Source organism: Raphanus sativus, chromosome 9 (genome assembly GCF_000801105.2).
Source record: "Raphanus sativus cultivar WK10039 chromosome 9, ASM80110v3, whole genome shotgun sequence".
Taxonomy (NCBI): Eukaryota; Viridiplantae; Streptophyta; class Magnoliopsida; order Brassicales; family Brassicaceae; genus Raphanus; species Raphanus sativus.
The window spans coordinates 37,108,308-37,123,427 of NC_079519.1; the positions used below are offsets into that span (position 1 = coordinate 37,108,308).

Below are 15,120 nucleotides of genomic sequence, written 5' to 3' on the forward strand. Positions count from 1 at the left end.
GAGAAAAAACCCTAGCTTTAATTTTATTTTAGAACTCAAAGAAAACGAGGTTAGAAAAGTAGGTACGCGACGTAGATACTCCTCTCAAATGACATGCACTATTTATACATGAGAACCGAGAGAAAGGATATATAAACACAAGTGGTTACACATACACGAGTTTAATCAGCAAAGAAGGAGGTAGCATGTTCATATATGTCTTGTCAAGGCTTATTAATGGAGAAGATGAGAGAGAGAAAGAAGTCTTCATCACATGGAATGGTTATCCCATTGTCTTGGTAGAACCCAAACTCTTCCTCGGATTGACGCAGCAACATCTGATCCACGAGTAGTGTCACATGTGACAGCTTCCATTAGGAGATGCTTATATACATATGTGTGTGTATAAATAGAAAGTGTACCTGAAAGATGGGGTGCGTGAGGAAGGAGATAGGAATAACGTGTCGGGATCTGGAGAGACCAACGTAAACGACGAAGTGACCTTTGGGGACGCCGTTAGAGTTGTTGACGTGCACGTTGCTTTTCTTTCCCAAGCTCGAACATCTCTTTAGCATCTGCTTCAGCCCCTTACCACTTCCCCTTTCTACTCCCATATATATCCTCCTTCTATTTTTTTTCTTCTTCTTCTTATGGATAATAAAGAGATGGTTGGTGACTCATATTTATAGGCAGAGACATATATACGTGACACACATATATACATAGAGAATCAACAAGATGTTTCGACGTTATGGGACTTACCATGTGCGGAAATTTTCCTATTAGACCTGATTAAAATATATATATATAACCACATGCAACTATATGCACTCTTGGCAGCTTCATCAATTCGAGCGAGTTCCCCCATGTTTCTATTGGTTTAATCAAGATCATGTATATACACAGTGATGACTGAAAAAGCAACGTGTGCCAACATAATAATATAAATAATGTCAGAGAATTTCAAATTGCTGAAAGAGAAGATGGGCGACGACGGCTCCTCATGTTCTGTGGATGAAAGAAATAGGGCAATGATGTATTACAGACAAACCACATTAACGGAATTCAAGCAGAAAGCCCATACAGTCTCGTGCAGCCGTATCTTTTCAGCCACCAGTCCGTTTGAAATCTCTCTCAAAGTCTCAACCAATCCTAGCAAGCCTAAAACCCTAAACCCTGAAGCAAGCTAAGTTAAGCCAAACCACAGTGTATTTCCATGTGAAGAGAGAATGTACAATTACATATGTATAGAGTCTCTCCCTTTATATTATTTTTCTTGTCCACAGGCAAAAGTGGTGTCATACAAAGTTACAAACAAGGAAGAAAACGGCAGTTGTATCAAATGAGGGTTTCTTTTATGTTACAAGTGGAATATATATATATATATATATAGATAATTAGCAAATCACACACATTTCTATATCTCTAACCATATATTATATGGAGCTTAGGGCCATCATTTTGCACTGCTCATTCATGGCCAGAAGCTGCGCCTCTTTCTTATCCACAAGAGCCGTGAGTCTCACGTTTTCTTCCATTAGTTTCTGAACCTCTGCTTCTTTCTGCACTTTATCGCTTTCCAACTGCGTTGTCTTTGCAACAAGCCTGCTTCATCAACAACAAATGACACCACCTCATGAACTCACACTAACAATAGGAAAGTAAATATGATAAACAGCCCAAGACAAGTGTTGTCATGATGAGAAGGTAAACCAAAATCTTCCAGGCGAATTAATGGAGTGATGATTTGCAAGTAAACCAATGGACTTTCTTTTTTACTGAGAAAAGTTTGGGAAAGTGGAATATAAAACTGACCGTTCAAAAAGTCTCTCGATGGTTTGGAACTGCTTCTCCGAGGAGACGAGTGTCTCTCTGACGCTGATGAGACTTGAAACATAGGATTTAAGGGACTCAAAGTCTCTCCTGACACGACAGAGTTCCTGCTCATTTTCCGTGGCTCTTGCCTTCTGTCTAGACGTCTCTTCCACCAAATCATCGACCCTCTGACGCATTTCACCGAGAATACTAGTGGTCCCAAGAGCAAACTTTTCCATGTCCTCTAATTTCATGGACATGCTGTTGATCTGGCCAGCCTTTCTCTGAATCTCTTGCTGACTCAACCGAGCCTTGCCTCTCTGAATAGAGGCTTCGGATTCGGCGACAATAGCACGCCTAGCGAGAGAGTCCATCACGCCTGAAACAGTCTCTACATGCTTAAGCATTTCAGAGACATAATAAGTCTGATCACGTTCAGATAATGATCCTTGTTCACCATCAAGTACATGATCAGCAAGTGAAAGCTGGGACAAATCCTGAGCAACAACAAGAGTGGTTGCTTTTGATTTAAGGTAGGTCAGAAACGATGTTGCGGTGTTAAGTCGGCTCCACAGAGCCTCAATCTCAATATGTGAAACTTGCTTGGTGGAGGGATCCTCAATGATGATGTTAGATTCTACAATTGAGGAGGAGGAAGAAGCCTCTTGCTTTGCAGCCATAGATAGGTTTTATCCCTCAAACCCTGAAAAAGATTAAACCAACTACAAGCTTAGGTGGCTGACAATAAACAAACAGAGTAGAGGCTTATAAAACGAAAGAGGATCAAAGAGCAAGAAAACATCCAAACTTTTGTTTCCATCTCTTCCAGATTTTAATACTGTAGAGATATTCAACTTGTGCAAATGAAAAACCCACTCAAAAACAACAGTCTTACTACAGAAATCGATTTGATTCAATAAAAAGCAATCAATCAATTAATCGAAGAGAATATCATATGAGACAAATAAATTGTAAGAGAACATAAAAAAAAATTCGGAAAAACAAATGACAAACCCCCAGAATTAGCTCAACTTCCTGATCCAACCGATTTGACGAGGGGAAAGAAGTCGGGTCGGGTTGACTTGATGTTGTAGAACAGGTTGTCTGCTTTATCGTGCCAACACGATTGGGACGGAGGAGGAGGAAGAAGATTCACATTTAGTTTGACAACGAAGTTTCCCTCAACAGATTTATTATTTGGGCTTTTCTATAATATTGTAACAGCCCACTACCACATCCTATCTTTCTAGATGTAAAGAGAGTTTATTTATACCAAAAAGAGATTGAATCCATAATTTACAGGCAGAATCCTCCTAAACACAGTCTGAAGAGACAAGCAAGCAACTAGTTACTCAAAAAGAAAAAAAGAGACAAGCAAGCAACTTCAGCAGAGAAGAAAGCCACAGGCTGAGCGTAGAGTCTTGATTAAGAACACATTACAAGTTACAACACAGGCAGTGTAAGTCTTTTCATTGACCCTATTTCCTGGATGGCATAAAAAGCTGGCAATTTAGACACAAGTCAGTGAATGACAAAAAAGCAAGCTCGGAGGAGCCTCTAATAAACATGCGAGGACTTGCTTGCTGGAGCCCACTGCCATGACCCATCATCAATCCACTAAGACTCAATTCTTTTGGACTAATTTAATGTTCAAAATGCTACTTTTCTAATCATTTTGAAGCCTTTTGCAATCATCATACATAAACAACGAGCAAGAAAAGATTAAAAAGAAAACGTCATATTCCGACTACACTTTTTTAGTTATTGAAAAATAACACCAAATGTAAGTAAATGGGCACAAGAATCAGAAATGGGAACTATGTAGTAACAACAGCCCCAAAACAAAAACAATTATATTGAAAAGTTGAGACATTTGAGAGGCTTTTTGTCCACAACTCAGAAAATGGGAGTTGTTGTTATATCACTCATCGTCGTCGTCTTGGTCAAATCTGACATGATGTTTTGCTGTAGGTGTGGGGAAAACTTTGAAACGCAACAGTCCAGGAGGAGTTTGCTCTTCAGCCTCCACCATCTCTTCGAGATCACTGTCGTACACAAACCGAGTGTGCTTCCCTGCGAACCTCATCTTCCTCATTCCCTCGCATAACCCTTCCACATCTCCTTCCTCCTCCTCGTCGTAGTATTCCTCTTCCTCCCTGTAAGAATAAGAATACACCACTTCCTCTTCATCATCCTCTTCGTCTTTGGTACTCGCGTTGACTTGCATCGACCACACCGAGGAGTTATCATCCTCTGGGTTCTGCTGAGTCACCACAGATGAGCTCTCCCATAGCTCTGACTTATCACTAAAATCCAGCAGCAATGACCTCGTTATGCTCGGACTCTTGTCCACCTGGAAAGGCCAAAAAGTAACTTCTTTTACTTATCACAATCATCTCAATACTACTTAAATCTCTCTATACACAAAAAAAAAATCTAGTATTATTACCTGAGAAGATGGTGCTGCTGCTGCTGCTCTCAGCTGTTCCGAAACAACCGGAGATGCGATCACAACCTGCACTCCATCGAGAACTTGTGGGGTGTTGGCCGGAGTCGGAGCGAGGAGTCCCATGGGAGAAGTGACGAGATGGATGAAGGGACGAGATTCAACTGACATCTTTGTAATAACATGTGCTTCTCCTTCTTCCACCTTCTGCAACAGGTTTTTGACTTGGCCTCTCAAGAGAGCCTCACCAGATCCAGGAGTGCTCTTTATTCTGCTCTTCCCAACCACTCCTGAAGATGGACTCTGCATCGCCAGTCCTACTATCGGCGAGTCGTTGGTTATGTCGAACAACGCTGACCTCTCTTGCTTGGGTGTTGCTCCATTTCTTTGCCTTGATTTCGTCTCCTCTGGTTTCTCTATAAAAAAAATCAAATCCAGAAACAGTACATAAGAACATCGTAAGAGTGTCTGAATAGAAGACGATGAGGATCCCACAAAGACAAAACAACTATCAATTAGAACACAACTCTCCGAGACTAGGACATATAAATATGGATCTTGTGGAGAAACATCCAGATTCAGGGGTAGAGAAACAGGGAGGCTTACTTGATGATAGGAGATGATTGGTGGCAGAGCTTTTCATGGCAGAGAGGGTTTGAGACCTCGTCACTCTCCTCGTTGATGATGGTGTCTCCATCCAGATCTACAGTCTTGTTTCTGGGGGAAAGTTTGAACCGGAGGATAATACTATTAGAAAATGATATATGAGTTGAGTTATAGAGAGGAGTGGGTATGGCGTTTGCTGTGTCTCTAGTATTTAAAGGCAGTCACAACCAATAGGGTTTTGAAAAAGAATTAGCCGTTGGGACTACTCTCTCTTACAGTAATGGAAGGAGCCGTTTTAGTAAACTAGCCGTTGCGACTCTCGTTGAAAACAAGGGATTATGGGCCTTTGCAGCCCTTTCTATGACCCAATTAAAATCCCCGTAATCACTATAATCACTATAGCAGCCCAAGCTATTAATTTGATAAATTATGGGCTAAGGCCTAAGTTATGAGTTAAATTGGGATGATCATCATTTCGTAAGCTCTTTACTTTTGATTCAAAATAAAATGAATTATAACTCTTGCAAGTTGGTGAGAGAAGACGTATCAGTTATGAGTTAAATTGGGATGATCATCATTTCGGAAGTATGTAACTAGTACTTTTTATGTTGTTAATATAAAGTATCCTTCAGATGAAAAAAAAAAAAACTCTTGCAAGTTGCATGTACACGACGCAGAAATGCATGCGGTCGCAGAGGAAGAGAAATGCAACTTGCTTGGAGATTGTTGGTGAGAGAAGACGTATGGCGGTATGGGGTGGTGCCTTTTTCTCTATCTTGTAGATTATGGTGTCTACAGCTATATACGATCTTAAAAGAGTAGCTTCTGGGATTGTGTTCTGACAAACAAAGTGAAAACACACAAAGACAGGACCCGTTCAACTTGGCCGGAATTCCTGCCCGAACTTAGAAAACAATACCACTTTGATATGGTTTTTGTTAATGCCAACTAAATTCAGTTAGCCTTTAACACATGGTAGGGCTTGGAAGCCAGGTTGGCTAGTTAGTGATCAAAATCTTTTCTTAAGAAGGCCAAATTTTCATAACTAATCTCTATAATATTATTTGAGAAGTCAGTTTCCTATGTGTCGCGCTCACGTTAACTCTCACGGTGGTTGATTACATTGATACCCTTAATGAATCAAAAATATAATATTAAATACTATAATTGATTTTTATTCAAATTTCTTTTGTAAAATTTCCAAATAACATATATAATAAAAAAGGAAATATTTATAAAGGCTATAAAGTGAATTTAAAAACGAAAATATATGTATTAATAATATGATTTCATTAAAAAGGAAAGTTCACAAATAGTAATATTGCATTAAAAATATTTTTAAAATAATATAAAATATACTAATAAAATAATTTCTTTATATTTTTCAAAGTAACAGAAATAATTTTTATATATCTATCTATTTTTTAGATGATTACATAAAATAATTAAGTAACATAAACATATATATTGACTAAAATCATTTATAATTAGTATTATTGAAATGCTATTTGTATTTCCTATATTTTGGTTACTATAATATCTTTCAATTACAACAAAAATATCTATAAATTATATTTTACTTATATAATATGATTTGTCAGATGCAATCGCAATTTTTTCTGCTTATTTTTAAAAGATATAACGAGAAATAAAAGTTAACAATAAACATCTTTTGATCGAAATATTTATAAAATATTTTAAAATCACACTATATACTTTAACGAGGTAAATATATTATATTTTATCATTATTAAAATTGTATGTTTATTTAATATTAAATTTGCTTTTAAATTCAATGTTTTTATGTTTGTGTAACTTTTTAATATAGCCATAATCAGAAGACATGAAATTAGTTAGAATTTATAAAAATATTCTTGTTATTATAAATATTGATATGAGTTTATGAGCTTCCAAAAAGGTATGAGAAGTAACTTTCTATATATTTTTTTAATATATTTTTAAAAATCAGTATTTAATTTGATATATTTTATGAAAATACGTTCACATTTAAACGATAAATAAATTAATTTGACTTGACTTAATTATAATAAAAAAATTATACTTCAGCTTGAATTTGAAAGAATATATGTAAGTTAATACAACATGAGTTACTCGACTAATCCAACTAATTATATCTAAAATCATAGATTAAACTATAATAAGAAAATATAATTTTATACTAATAATATTTATTTTATAAATATATATTATAGGATACTCAAAACACATTAACAAATGAAAATAAAATATTAACCAACTGTAACAATTTAGTTTTTTGTAAAATTTATATATATTCATGCGACTTCAGAATATTATCTTTATATTTATTTACATAATTTTGATTCAAACGCTTTAGTTTATTTTTTATTTCATTCTAAGCACAATATATCTTAAGTTATACATAATCTTCCTAAAATATAATTACATATTTAAGACAACAACCAACCTAAATGTTAATAAGAAAATAAATCAAAATTTTAATATATTTAGAATAAAAGATATTATAGTTGAATTCATAGAAATAGATGCAATCCAATATACCCAAATCATAACTAAATCGACTGTAAAAACAACAAAACCGACTAGATATAATATATCTAAAATCATATGTCTGATTAAAATAATACAATATTATTAATATAAGTTAATTTAAAATTAGAAGTAAATAGCAATCAATTATTATATTATATTTACTTTATAAATATTTATACCCGTGCATGAGCACGGGAAAATCACCTAGTATTTATATAGGTATAAAATTGTTTACGCTAGCATATCACACGTTTTTCTATCTGGACAACTATATTAGAAAAAAGAATAAGAAAAAAGCAAAAGCACTTTCAGATTAAGACTGCTAACGAACAAGTATCTGTTAAGCTAGATGGACTTCACACTTAAAACCAATTGGTTTTAAGTGTGAAGTCTATCTAGCTTAACATGGTATCAGAGCCCGATCCACGCAGTTCAACCCGATCCACATCGATCTGGCCCAAAGTTGGCCCATCGATCTTTGCCCAACAGCATTCCGAGATTGATGCTCAAAGAACCATCATCTCGAGGGGACGTATTAGACACAAAGTATCCCATATCGGGTATTGGAAGGGATCCTTACTAATATATAAGATAGATGAGCCTCTCCACTAATCACCAATTGGTTTTAAGTGTGAAGTCCATCTAACTTAACAATATCTTCGGTAATCATTACTACATACATCGATTATTCGAATTTTTAAAAATCATTAACAACAACAATTTCTTGTAAGTATATTCTAATTAAAATATTTGTTTGATACTAGCCTAGTACCAAATCAAGAGTTATTGGAATGCTGTTGCGCGTTGGCGTGGCATGTGAAAGTGATGAAGAAGAAAATATAATAAGTTGTGTAAATCTCTCAGATAAAGAAGAAGACTGAAAACACAAAACCTAAACGCAAAAGATAAGAATTATATATTTAGTAACATAAACTGTGTTATAGACTTTTTTTGGTGTGTGTTGAATGGGAAACGTGTGTTGAAAAGACCAAGTCAACTTGGTAGACGAAACTAATGGTAAAATCAGGAAAAATATGTAAAAAGAATAGTTTATAAAACTCATTGATCATCATATGCATGTCTTGGCTAAGCTGGGGTGTATAAGTTTTGGTGACAATAGAAGTGATTGTAGGAGGTGTTTGCGGATGCTGTCGGGCCTCTCACATGGAGCTTCTTCTATTGGGTCTTGGCTTTCACACCACACGGAAACGATCTTGAGCCACCCCGTTTTGCTGGGATATAGAATAAAAAAAAATCTTTACTGTCTATGATAGATTGATAGTATGAATGGGAGTTGGAAAAGTAATAAAGCCCAGATACTATTATACTAGTGAGTATAATAAAAAAGTTAAAAAGGGAAGGAGAGGAGGGAAAGAGGAGAGGATATTTCGTTAGGTGGATTCACTCGCTCTCTGGGTTTGACTAACTCAACGCTCTCCTTCCTCCCTTCCTCTCTTTTTCGTTTGTTTATTAAAATGAATGAATGAATATTCCTAACTCCAAATTCCAAATCCATGTTCAACTGTCTCCCCCCACCCACACCTTTTTGAATCAGCTTTCTTCTAGTTAAGCTTAAAGAGATGGGTGTGTGTTTCTCGGGCATTAGAGTAACTGGTACCAGCAGCAGCAGTAGCAGAAGAAGTAGTAGTCAAACCAACAACAAGGGGGGAGGATGTAATAATAAGAAGACTAAGACTCCTCCTACGGAGAACAAGCCCTCCTCTACGACGACCACGACCAATACGAAGCGGAGAACCACGGGGTCGGGGGTCCCTTGCGGGAAGCGTAGCGAATTTGGGTACGCGAAAGATTTCCACGAGCAATATAGCATCGGGAAGTTGCTGGGTCATGGTCAATTCGGCTATACTTACGTTGCCATCCACAAGTCTACCGGCGATCGTGTCGCCGTCAAGAGGCTCGATAAGAATAAGGTATCATTCCTTAGTTTCTCCCATTTTAGGGATTTGTTTTTTTATTTATTTATTGGAATGAGTGGGTATCTCTTAATTCAATTCATCATACATATATGCCTTTGTTAATCCATTCAGTACTATTCAATCTCAATTCACGGCTTAGGTTCGGTTCGATTCGATTCGATTCGATTCGATTCTCAGGAATATTATAATTTTAATTTTCAAAGCAAACACCAGTCATCGTATTGATTCTCCATTTTAATTCCCAACAAGACTTGTTCTTCATTGCAACATTGGTCCTCCTCTTCCTTTTTTTTTTGCTCCACAGATGCTTCATCCTGTTGCGGTTGAGGACGTCAAGCGAGAGGTTCAGATTCTTAAAGCTCTCTCTGGCCACGAGAACGTTGTCCAGTTTTACAATGCCTTTGATGATGACGACTACGTCTACATTGTCATGGAGTCAGTCTCTCTCCCCCTTTGTTTTCTTTTTCCATCATGTCTCCGCCGCATATTTACATTTTGACTCTTTGCCTTACTTTTAGGTTGTGCGAGGGAGGCGAATTGCTGGACCGGATTTTATCCAAGTTAGTTGGTTACCACTCTCTCCCACTCTCTATTCCAGTATTGTCAGATATACTTACTTACTTACTTACCCTTCTGACTCTTTTCTTTCAGGAAAGATAGTCGTTACTCCGAGAAGGATGCAGCGGTTGTCGTCAGGCAGATGCTCAAAGTCGCTGGACAATGTCATCTTCGCGGTCTTGTTCATAGAGATATGAAACCTGAGGTAGTCTCCTTTTCTTTCTTTATTATTATTTCTCTTTTCTTACTCGATCCTTTGGCATTTTTTCTTCTTCTGTAATATAACCTCCCTTCTCTTTCTTTGCAGAATTTTTTGTTCAAATCAGCTAAACTGGATTCCCCTCTAAAGGCTACAGATTTTGGTCTATCCGATTTTATCAAACCAGGTTTGTAGACGCTGACTATCCAAGTCCACACCAACTAAGTGGTAGAGAGCCTAATTCTGTTGGTTTGTATGATAAAAAAAAAAACTCAATTCTTTTTCAGGGAAAAAGTTCCATGACATTGTTGGTAGCGCTTATTATGTTGCTCCCGAAGTACTTAAGCGCAGATCAGGCCCTGAATCTGATGTCTGGAGCATTGGTGTTATTACCTATATCTTACTCTGTGGAAGACGCCCTTTCTGGGACAGGACAGAGGACGGTATATTTAAGGAGGTCTAGTTTTTGAAACCCTTTCACTTGCATTTCTATATATATTTGTCTTATTTCTGTCTGACTTCTTACTCTATGTCGTCTATAGGTCTTAAGGAACAAACCTGACTTCCGTCGCAAACCATGGTCAACTATAAGTGACAGTGCAAAAGATTTTATTAAAAAGTTACTTGTTAAAGACCCACGAGCACGTCTAACTGCTGCACAAGCCCTGTGTATGTGTTGTCCTTGCTTTTGTGTACTAGTTGGTTATTTCATCATCTTCAATGGAATCTTAGACTTATGCTCTTTTGCCTCTGTAGCACATGCGTGGGTTAGAGAAGGAGGGAACGCCACTGACATCCCTGTCGACATTTCAGTTCTGAACAATTTACGTCAGTTTGTTCGATACAGCCGTCTGAAGCAGTTTGCTTTACGGGTAAGCCCGAACAACAACGAGGAAGTTGTAAGATAAAAAAACTATAGAGATAAGGACTTGTCTCTTATGATGCTCTGTATCCCCTTTTTGGCAGGCGCTTGCTAGCACACTTGACGAGGCAGAGATTTCTGACCTCAGAGATCAGTTTGATGCAATTGATGTGGATAAAAACGGCGTCATTAGTCTTGAGGAGATGAGACAGGTAAGTGGAACCTATGACAAATTTGCTTCCAGAGCAATACTAATCATGTCTACTTATGATCATATAATTGAGTACGATTCTTTTGAATGTACAGGCACTTGCCAAAGATCTTCCTTGGAAACTGAAGGAATCACGAGTTGCCGAGATACTTGAAGCGGTAATTATTGTTTTCTTCGCCATTATTATCAAAGAGAGATGCAGTTTCCATATAGTAATGAAACGTTGTTGTAATATTTGGTGGAGACAGATTGATAGCAACACTGATGGGTTAGTGGACTTCACAGAGTTTGTAGCAGCAGCTCTACATGTTCATCAACTGGAAGAACATGACTCAGAGAAATGGCAGCTAAGATCAAGAGCAGCATTTGAGAAATTCGACATTGACAAAGACGGGTACATAACCCCTGAGGAGCTTCGAATGGTAAGCTTCTTTTTATCTATGATACCTGCTGTTCTTTTTTGTTGAGGAGATGATGGAATAAAAGAAAACCTCTATATATGTTTTGGGGAACTTAAACAGCACACGGGGTTAAGAGGTTCGATAGACCCACTTCTGGATGAAGCAGACATAGACAGAGACGGGAAAATAAGCCTGCATGAGTTCAGGAGACTTCTAAGAACAGCGAGCATAAGTTCGCCGAGAGTTGCAAGCACTGCAGGGCACGGGAATCCTCGGTAGTTTAAATGGTATATATATACTAGAAAAGGACAATAAGTGGAGACAGGGCAATGTGATTATATGTAATGTTGGTTGTAAGATAAAGTGGGGTTTTTGGAAGTTGTAACTAGTTTGGGTTGTGTTAAGCAACCAAACTAAAGAAACAGTGTTGAGTGGCTTTGGATGTTTGAAATATATATCAAGTAAATGGTGTTTTGGTCACCAGGTGGAAGAGGTTATGGGATCGGCACTTGCCACCACTCCCTGACTCGACCAGGTGAGTGCAGAAAAACAGATAGACCCCAGCTGTAATTTGAATCTCCCATATGTTTTGTTCCCTTTTTTCCATTTCTTCTGCTATTATTATGTGTGTGTGTGTGAGCACCAACACAAGACACAGCCAATATTTATTGCTTTCCAGCATGGATTGATTCGACTCACCTCCTTTGCCATTCTCGTTTCCGATCCAATCAGTTAGTTTCTTGGGTCAAGAAGGCCTATTGTTAATTAATTAAGCCCACTATGTAGCCCAGTGAGCACTAGATTGTGGTGTTTTTTATTTGGGTGGATAGTGTTCAGACAATTAGGAAAACGTTGAACAGAGACGAATGAGAAGCTGTAATAACTTATCCACTTACACTTGGCCTCGCATTTCCCTTCACACAATCTACGAACATCCAATCACAAACCTGATCATATCATATAGCTTCCTTTTAACCTTTTTTTTCTTTCTCTGATCTTTTATTTTATTTTTTTTTTGTTTTGCAAGAAGAAAAACAGAGAGGCCCGCCCATCTTCGTTGCATAGTTGATAAAACATGGCTGCTGCAATAGGTGCTGCAGTCTCTTATCCTTCATCCAAGTCCTCTTCTCTTCCCTCCAAAACTTCCTTCGTCTCCCCTCAAAGGATTTTCCTCAACAACAAGGTATCGTTTCTTATCATCTTCTTAATCACAGCAATAAATGGCTTAAAATGTTTTGTCATTCTATCTGTGGGTATATCTACAGAGCAGAGTGTGCTACAGAGAGGCGTGTATTTATAGGGGAAGAGTGAAGGCTCAGGTGTCAACAGAGACGCCAGTGAAAGTAGTCAAGGAGTCAAAGAAACAGGAAGAAGGGATTGTTGTCAACAAATTCAAACCAAAGGAGCCTTACACTGGTAGATGCCTCTTGAACACCAGGATCACTGGCGATGACGCTCCCGGTGAAACCTGGCACATCGTCTTCAGCACCGAAGGTATCACCACAAAATTCAAATATAGTCATTTAGAATGTTTTGATTTTTTTATTTTTTTTAACTCAAGTTGTTTGGTAAAAAAATATTAATATGAATGGAATAGGGGAGGTTCCATACAGAGAAGGGCAGTCGATAGGAGTGATTCCAGAAGGAATTGACAAGAACGGGAAGCCCCACAAGCTGAGGTTATACTCTATCGCCAGCAGTGCCATTGGTGACTTTGGTGATTCCAAAACCGTGAGCTTTCCCCCCCTCTGAAGACTAATGCATTCTTGATCTTCTCTCTTATGATCTGCAATGTTCTTTCTTATGCAGGTTTCTCTCTGTGTCAAGAGATTAGTTTACACTAACGAAAGCGGAGAGCTTGTTAAGGGAGTCTGCTCCAACTTCTTGTGTAAGACCATGAACCCACTAATGGCTTTTGATTACGGTTTCAAACTCTTCTAAGTGTTTGTGTTTGTTAAATTTTTACAGGTGACTTGAAGCCTGGTGATGAGGCAAAGATCACTGGACCAGTTGGAAAGGAAATGCTTATGCCTAAAGATCCTAATGCCACCATCATCATGGTATTGCCATATAATAATATAAATGACCTCAAGTAACATAATCAAGATTCCTACTGATTTGATTACTTGTTTCTTTTCCTTTTCCTCTTAGCTTGGAACAGGAACTGGAATAGCACCATTCAGATCATTTTTGTGGAAAATGTTCTTTGAGGAGCATGAGGACTACAAGGTGAACCCCAGAGCTGACTCTCTGACACATCAATTCTACTCTAACTCACTCACCATTTGACATTCTCTGGATCTATATATAAATATATGTAGTTCAACGGTTTGGCATGGCTCTTCTTGGGTGTACCCACAAGCAGCTCATTGCTCTACAAGGAGGTAATCCTAGTTAAATCTTGTCTTGTAGGAAGAGCTGGTTTGACTTGTGTGGATAAATAATTGACAGGAGTTTGAGAAGATGAAGGAGAAGAACCCGGAAAATTTCAGGTTGGACTTTGCGGTGAGCAGAGAGCAGACAAACGAGAAGGGAGAGAAAATGTACATACAGACAAGAATGGCAGAGTATGCAGAAGAGCTGTGGGAGTTGCTGAAGAAAGACAACACCTTTGTTTACATGTGTGGTCTCAAGGGTATGGAGAAGGGTATCGATGAGATCATGGTCTCACTTGCTGCTAAAGATGGTAAGCAGTGCACATTTCATTTCATTTCTTTTTTTTTTTGGGAACCAAGCAAAGTCTCTGTTGCAAATGGTCTTTACTAAAACTGGGGGATTTGAACAGGGATCGATTGGTTGGAGTACAAGAAGCAATTGAAGAAGAGTGAGCAGTGGAATGTGGAAGTCTACTAAGCAAGATTGTGAGAGGGTTTATTAATATTATTATGTAGATAAAGGAGCTGATGCCATTGTCAATTCTTCATCTTTCTTCTGCATGTGATGATTTTCCATCAACAATCTAAAGAGACAATCATTACCCCCAAAATACTCTTTTTTTTCTACTTCCTATTCATATCATATTTCGAATATAATTATATATGATTACATAACTCTTGTGAGGGGTATGTACTATTATGATCCATTTCACAAGCTCAGGAATCAGGATCATAGATTTTGCATTTATAAAAAACATTTTAAAAGATTGAAATTAATATCATAAACTTTTCACAACACATATTTCAAAAGCATTAAAAATATTAGCAAAGGGAAATTATAATTTTAAGAAGATTTTTTTTTTAATTTTTACTTAAAATGTATAGGTTGCATTTAACATTTAACATTATATTAATATATTTAGACATCAATAAATAATTGATATATATATATATATCTAAAAATGTGCATCTAAAATTTTAATATTAATAAATAGTAAGATACAAAACATTAATTTTATTTAAACAAATCAGGGTGTGAAAAGTCTATTTTGTGTGATAATGTAAAATAATTTATTAAAAAAAGGTTTCATGTAGGATTATTAACTTATTATAGGAGCTAATTAATTAAGGAATATTTGTGTGGTGAAATGAGAATCTAGTCACAATTAAATTTGAATTATAGAGAAACACAGTTAGTG

The 15,120-nt window shown here is 37.1% G+C and overlaps 5 protein-coding genes across 5 annotated transcripts; 2 read left to right on the forward strand and 3 right to left on the reverse strand.

Moving 5' to 3' along the window:
• LOC108826624 (protein SMALL AUXIN UP-REGULATED RNA 51) lies at positions 1 to 645 on the reverse strand. The gene is made up of 2 exons (XM_018600010.2): positions 402 to 645; positions 1 to 317 (listed from the first exon to the last, which is right to left on the reverse strand). Exons 1-2 carry the CDS (start codon positions 591 to 593, stop codon positions 204 to 206), a joined length of 306 nt encoding a protein of 101 aa, XP_018455512.1. The 5' UTR covers positions 594 to 645; the 3' UTR covers positions 1 to 203.
• Positions 646 to 1,223: 578 nt separating this feature from the next.
• LOC108827336 (uncharacterized) lies at positions 1,224 to 3,216 on the reverse strand. Its single transcript, XM_018600708.2, has 3 exons — positions 2,809 to 3,216; positions 1,795 to 2,497; positions 1,224 to 1,584 (listed from the first exon to the last, which is right to left on the reverse strand). The coding sequence occupies exons 2-3, from the start codon at positions 2,472 to 2,474 to the stop codon at positions 1,416 to 1,418; spliced, it is 849 nt and encodes a 282-aa protein (XP_018456210.1). The 5' UTR covers positions 2,475 to 2,497; positions 2,809 to 3,216; the 3' UTR covers positions 1,224 to 1,415.
• A 298-nt stretch (positions 3,217 to 3,514) lies between these two features.
• On the reverse strand, positions 3,515 to 5,042 carry LOC108827334 (uncharacterized). The gene is made up of 3 exons (XM_018600707.2): positions 4,847 to 5,042; positions 4,244 to 4,656; positions 3,515 to 4,147 (listed from the first exon to the last, which is right to left on the reverse strand). The coding sequence occupies exons 1-3, from the start codon at positions 4,935 to 4,937 to the stop codon at positions 3,716 to 3,718; spliced, it is 936 nt and encodes a 311-aa protein (XP_018456209.1). The 5' UTR covers positions 4,938 to 5,042; the 3' UTR covers positions 3,515 to 3,715.
• Positions 5,043 to 8,695: 3,653 nt separating this feature from the next.
• Positions 8,696 to 12,026, forward strand: LOC108827332 (calcium-dependent protein kinase 28). Its single transcript, XM_018600705.2, has 12 exons — positions 8,696 to 9,309; positions 9,620 to 9,750; positions 9,834 to 9,875; positions 9,967 to 10,078; positions 10,181 to 10,259; positions 10,360 to 10,529; positions 10,615 to 10,741; positions 10,829 to 10,944; positions 11,039 to 11,146; positions 11,241 to 11,303; positions 11,394 to 11,567; positions 11,667 to 12,026. The coding sequence occupies exons 1-12, from the start codon at positions 8,959 to 8,961 to the stop codon at positions 11,823 to 11,825; spliced, it is 1,632 nt and encodes a 543-aa protein (XP_018456207.1). The 5' UTR covers positions 8,696 to 8,958; the 3' UTR covers positions 11,826 to 12,026.
• Positions 12,027 to 12,459: 433 nt separating this feature from the next.
• Positions 12,460 to 14,532, forward strand: LOC108827333 (ferredoxin--NADP reductase, leaf isozyme 1, chloroplastic). The gene is made up of 9 exons (XM_018600706.2): positions 12,460 to 12,729; positions 12,812 to 13,040; positions 13,144 to 13,277; positions 13,356 to 13,434; positions 13,515 to 13,606; positions 13,698 to 13,775; positions 13,868 to 13,930; positions 13,998 to 14,232; positions 14,332 to 14,532. Exons 1-9 carry the CDS (start codon positions 12,622 to 12,624, stop codon positions 14,397 to 14,399), a joined length of 1,086 nt encoding a protein of 361 aa, XP_018456208.1. The 5' UTR covers positions 12,460 to 12,621; the 3' UTR covers positions 14,400 to 14,532.
• Positions 14,533 to 15,120: the final 588 nt, after the last annotated feature.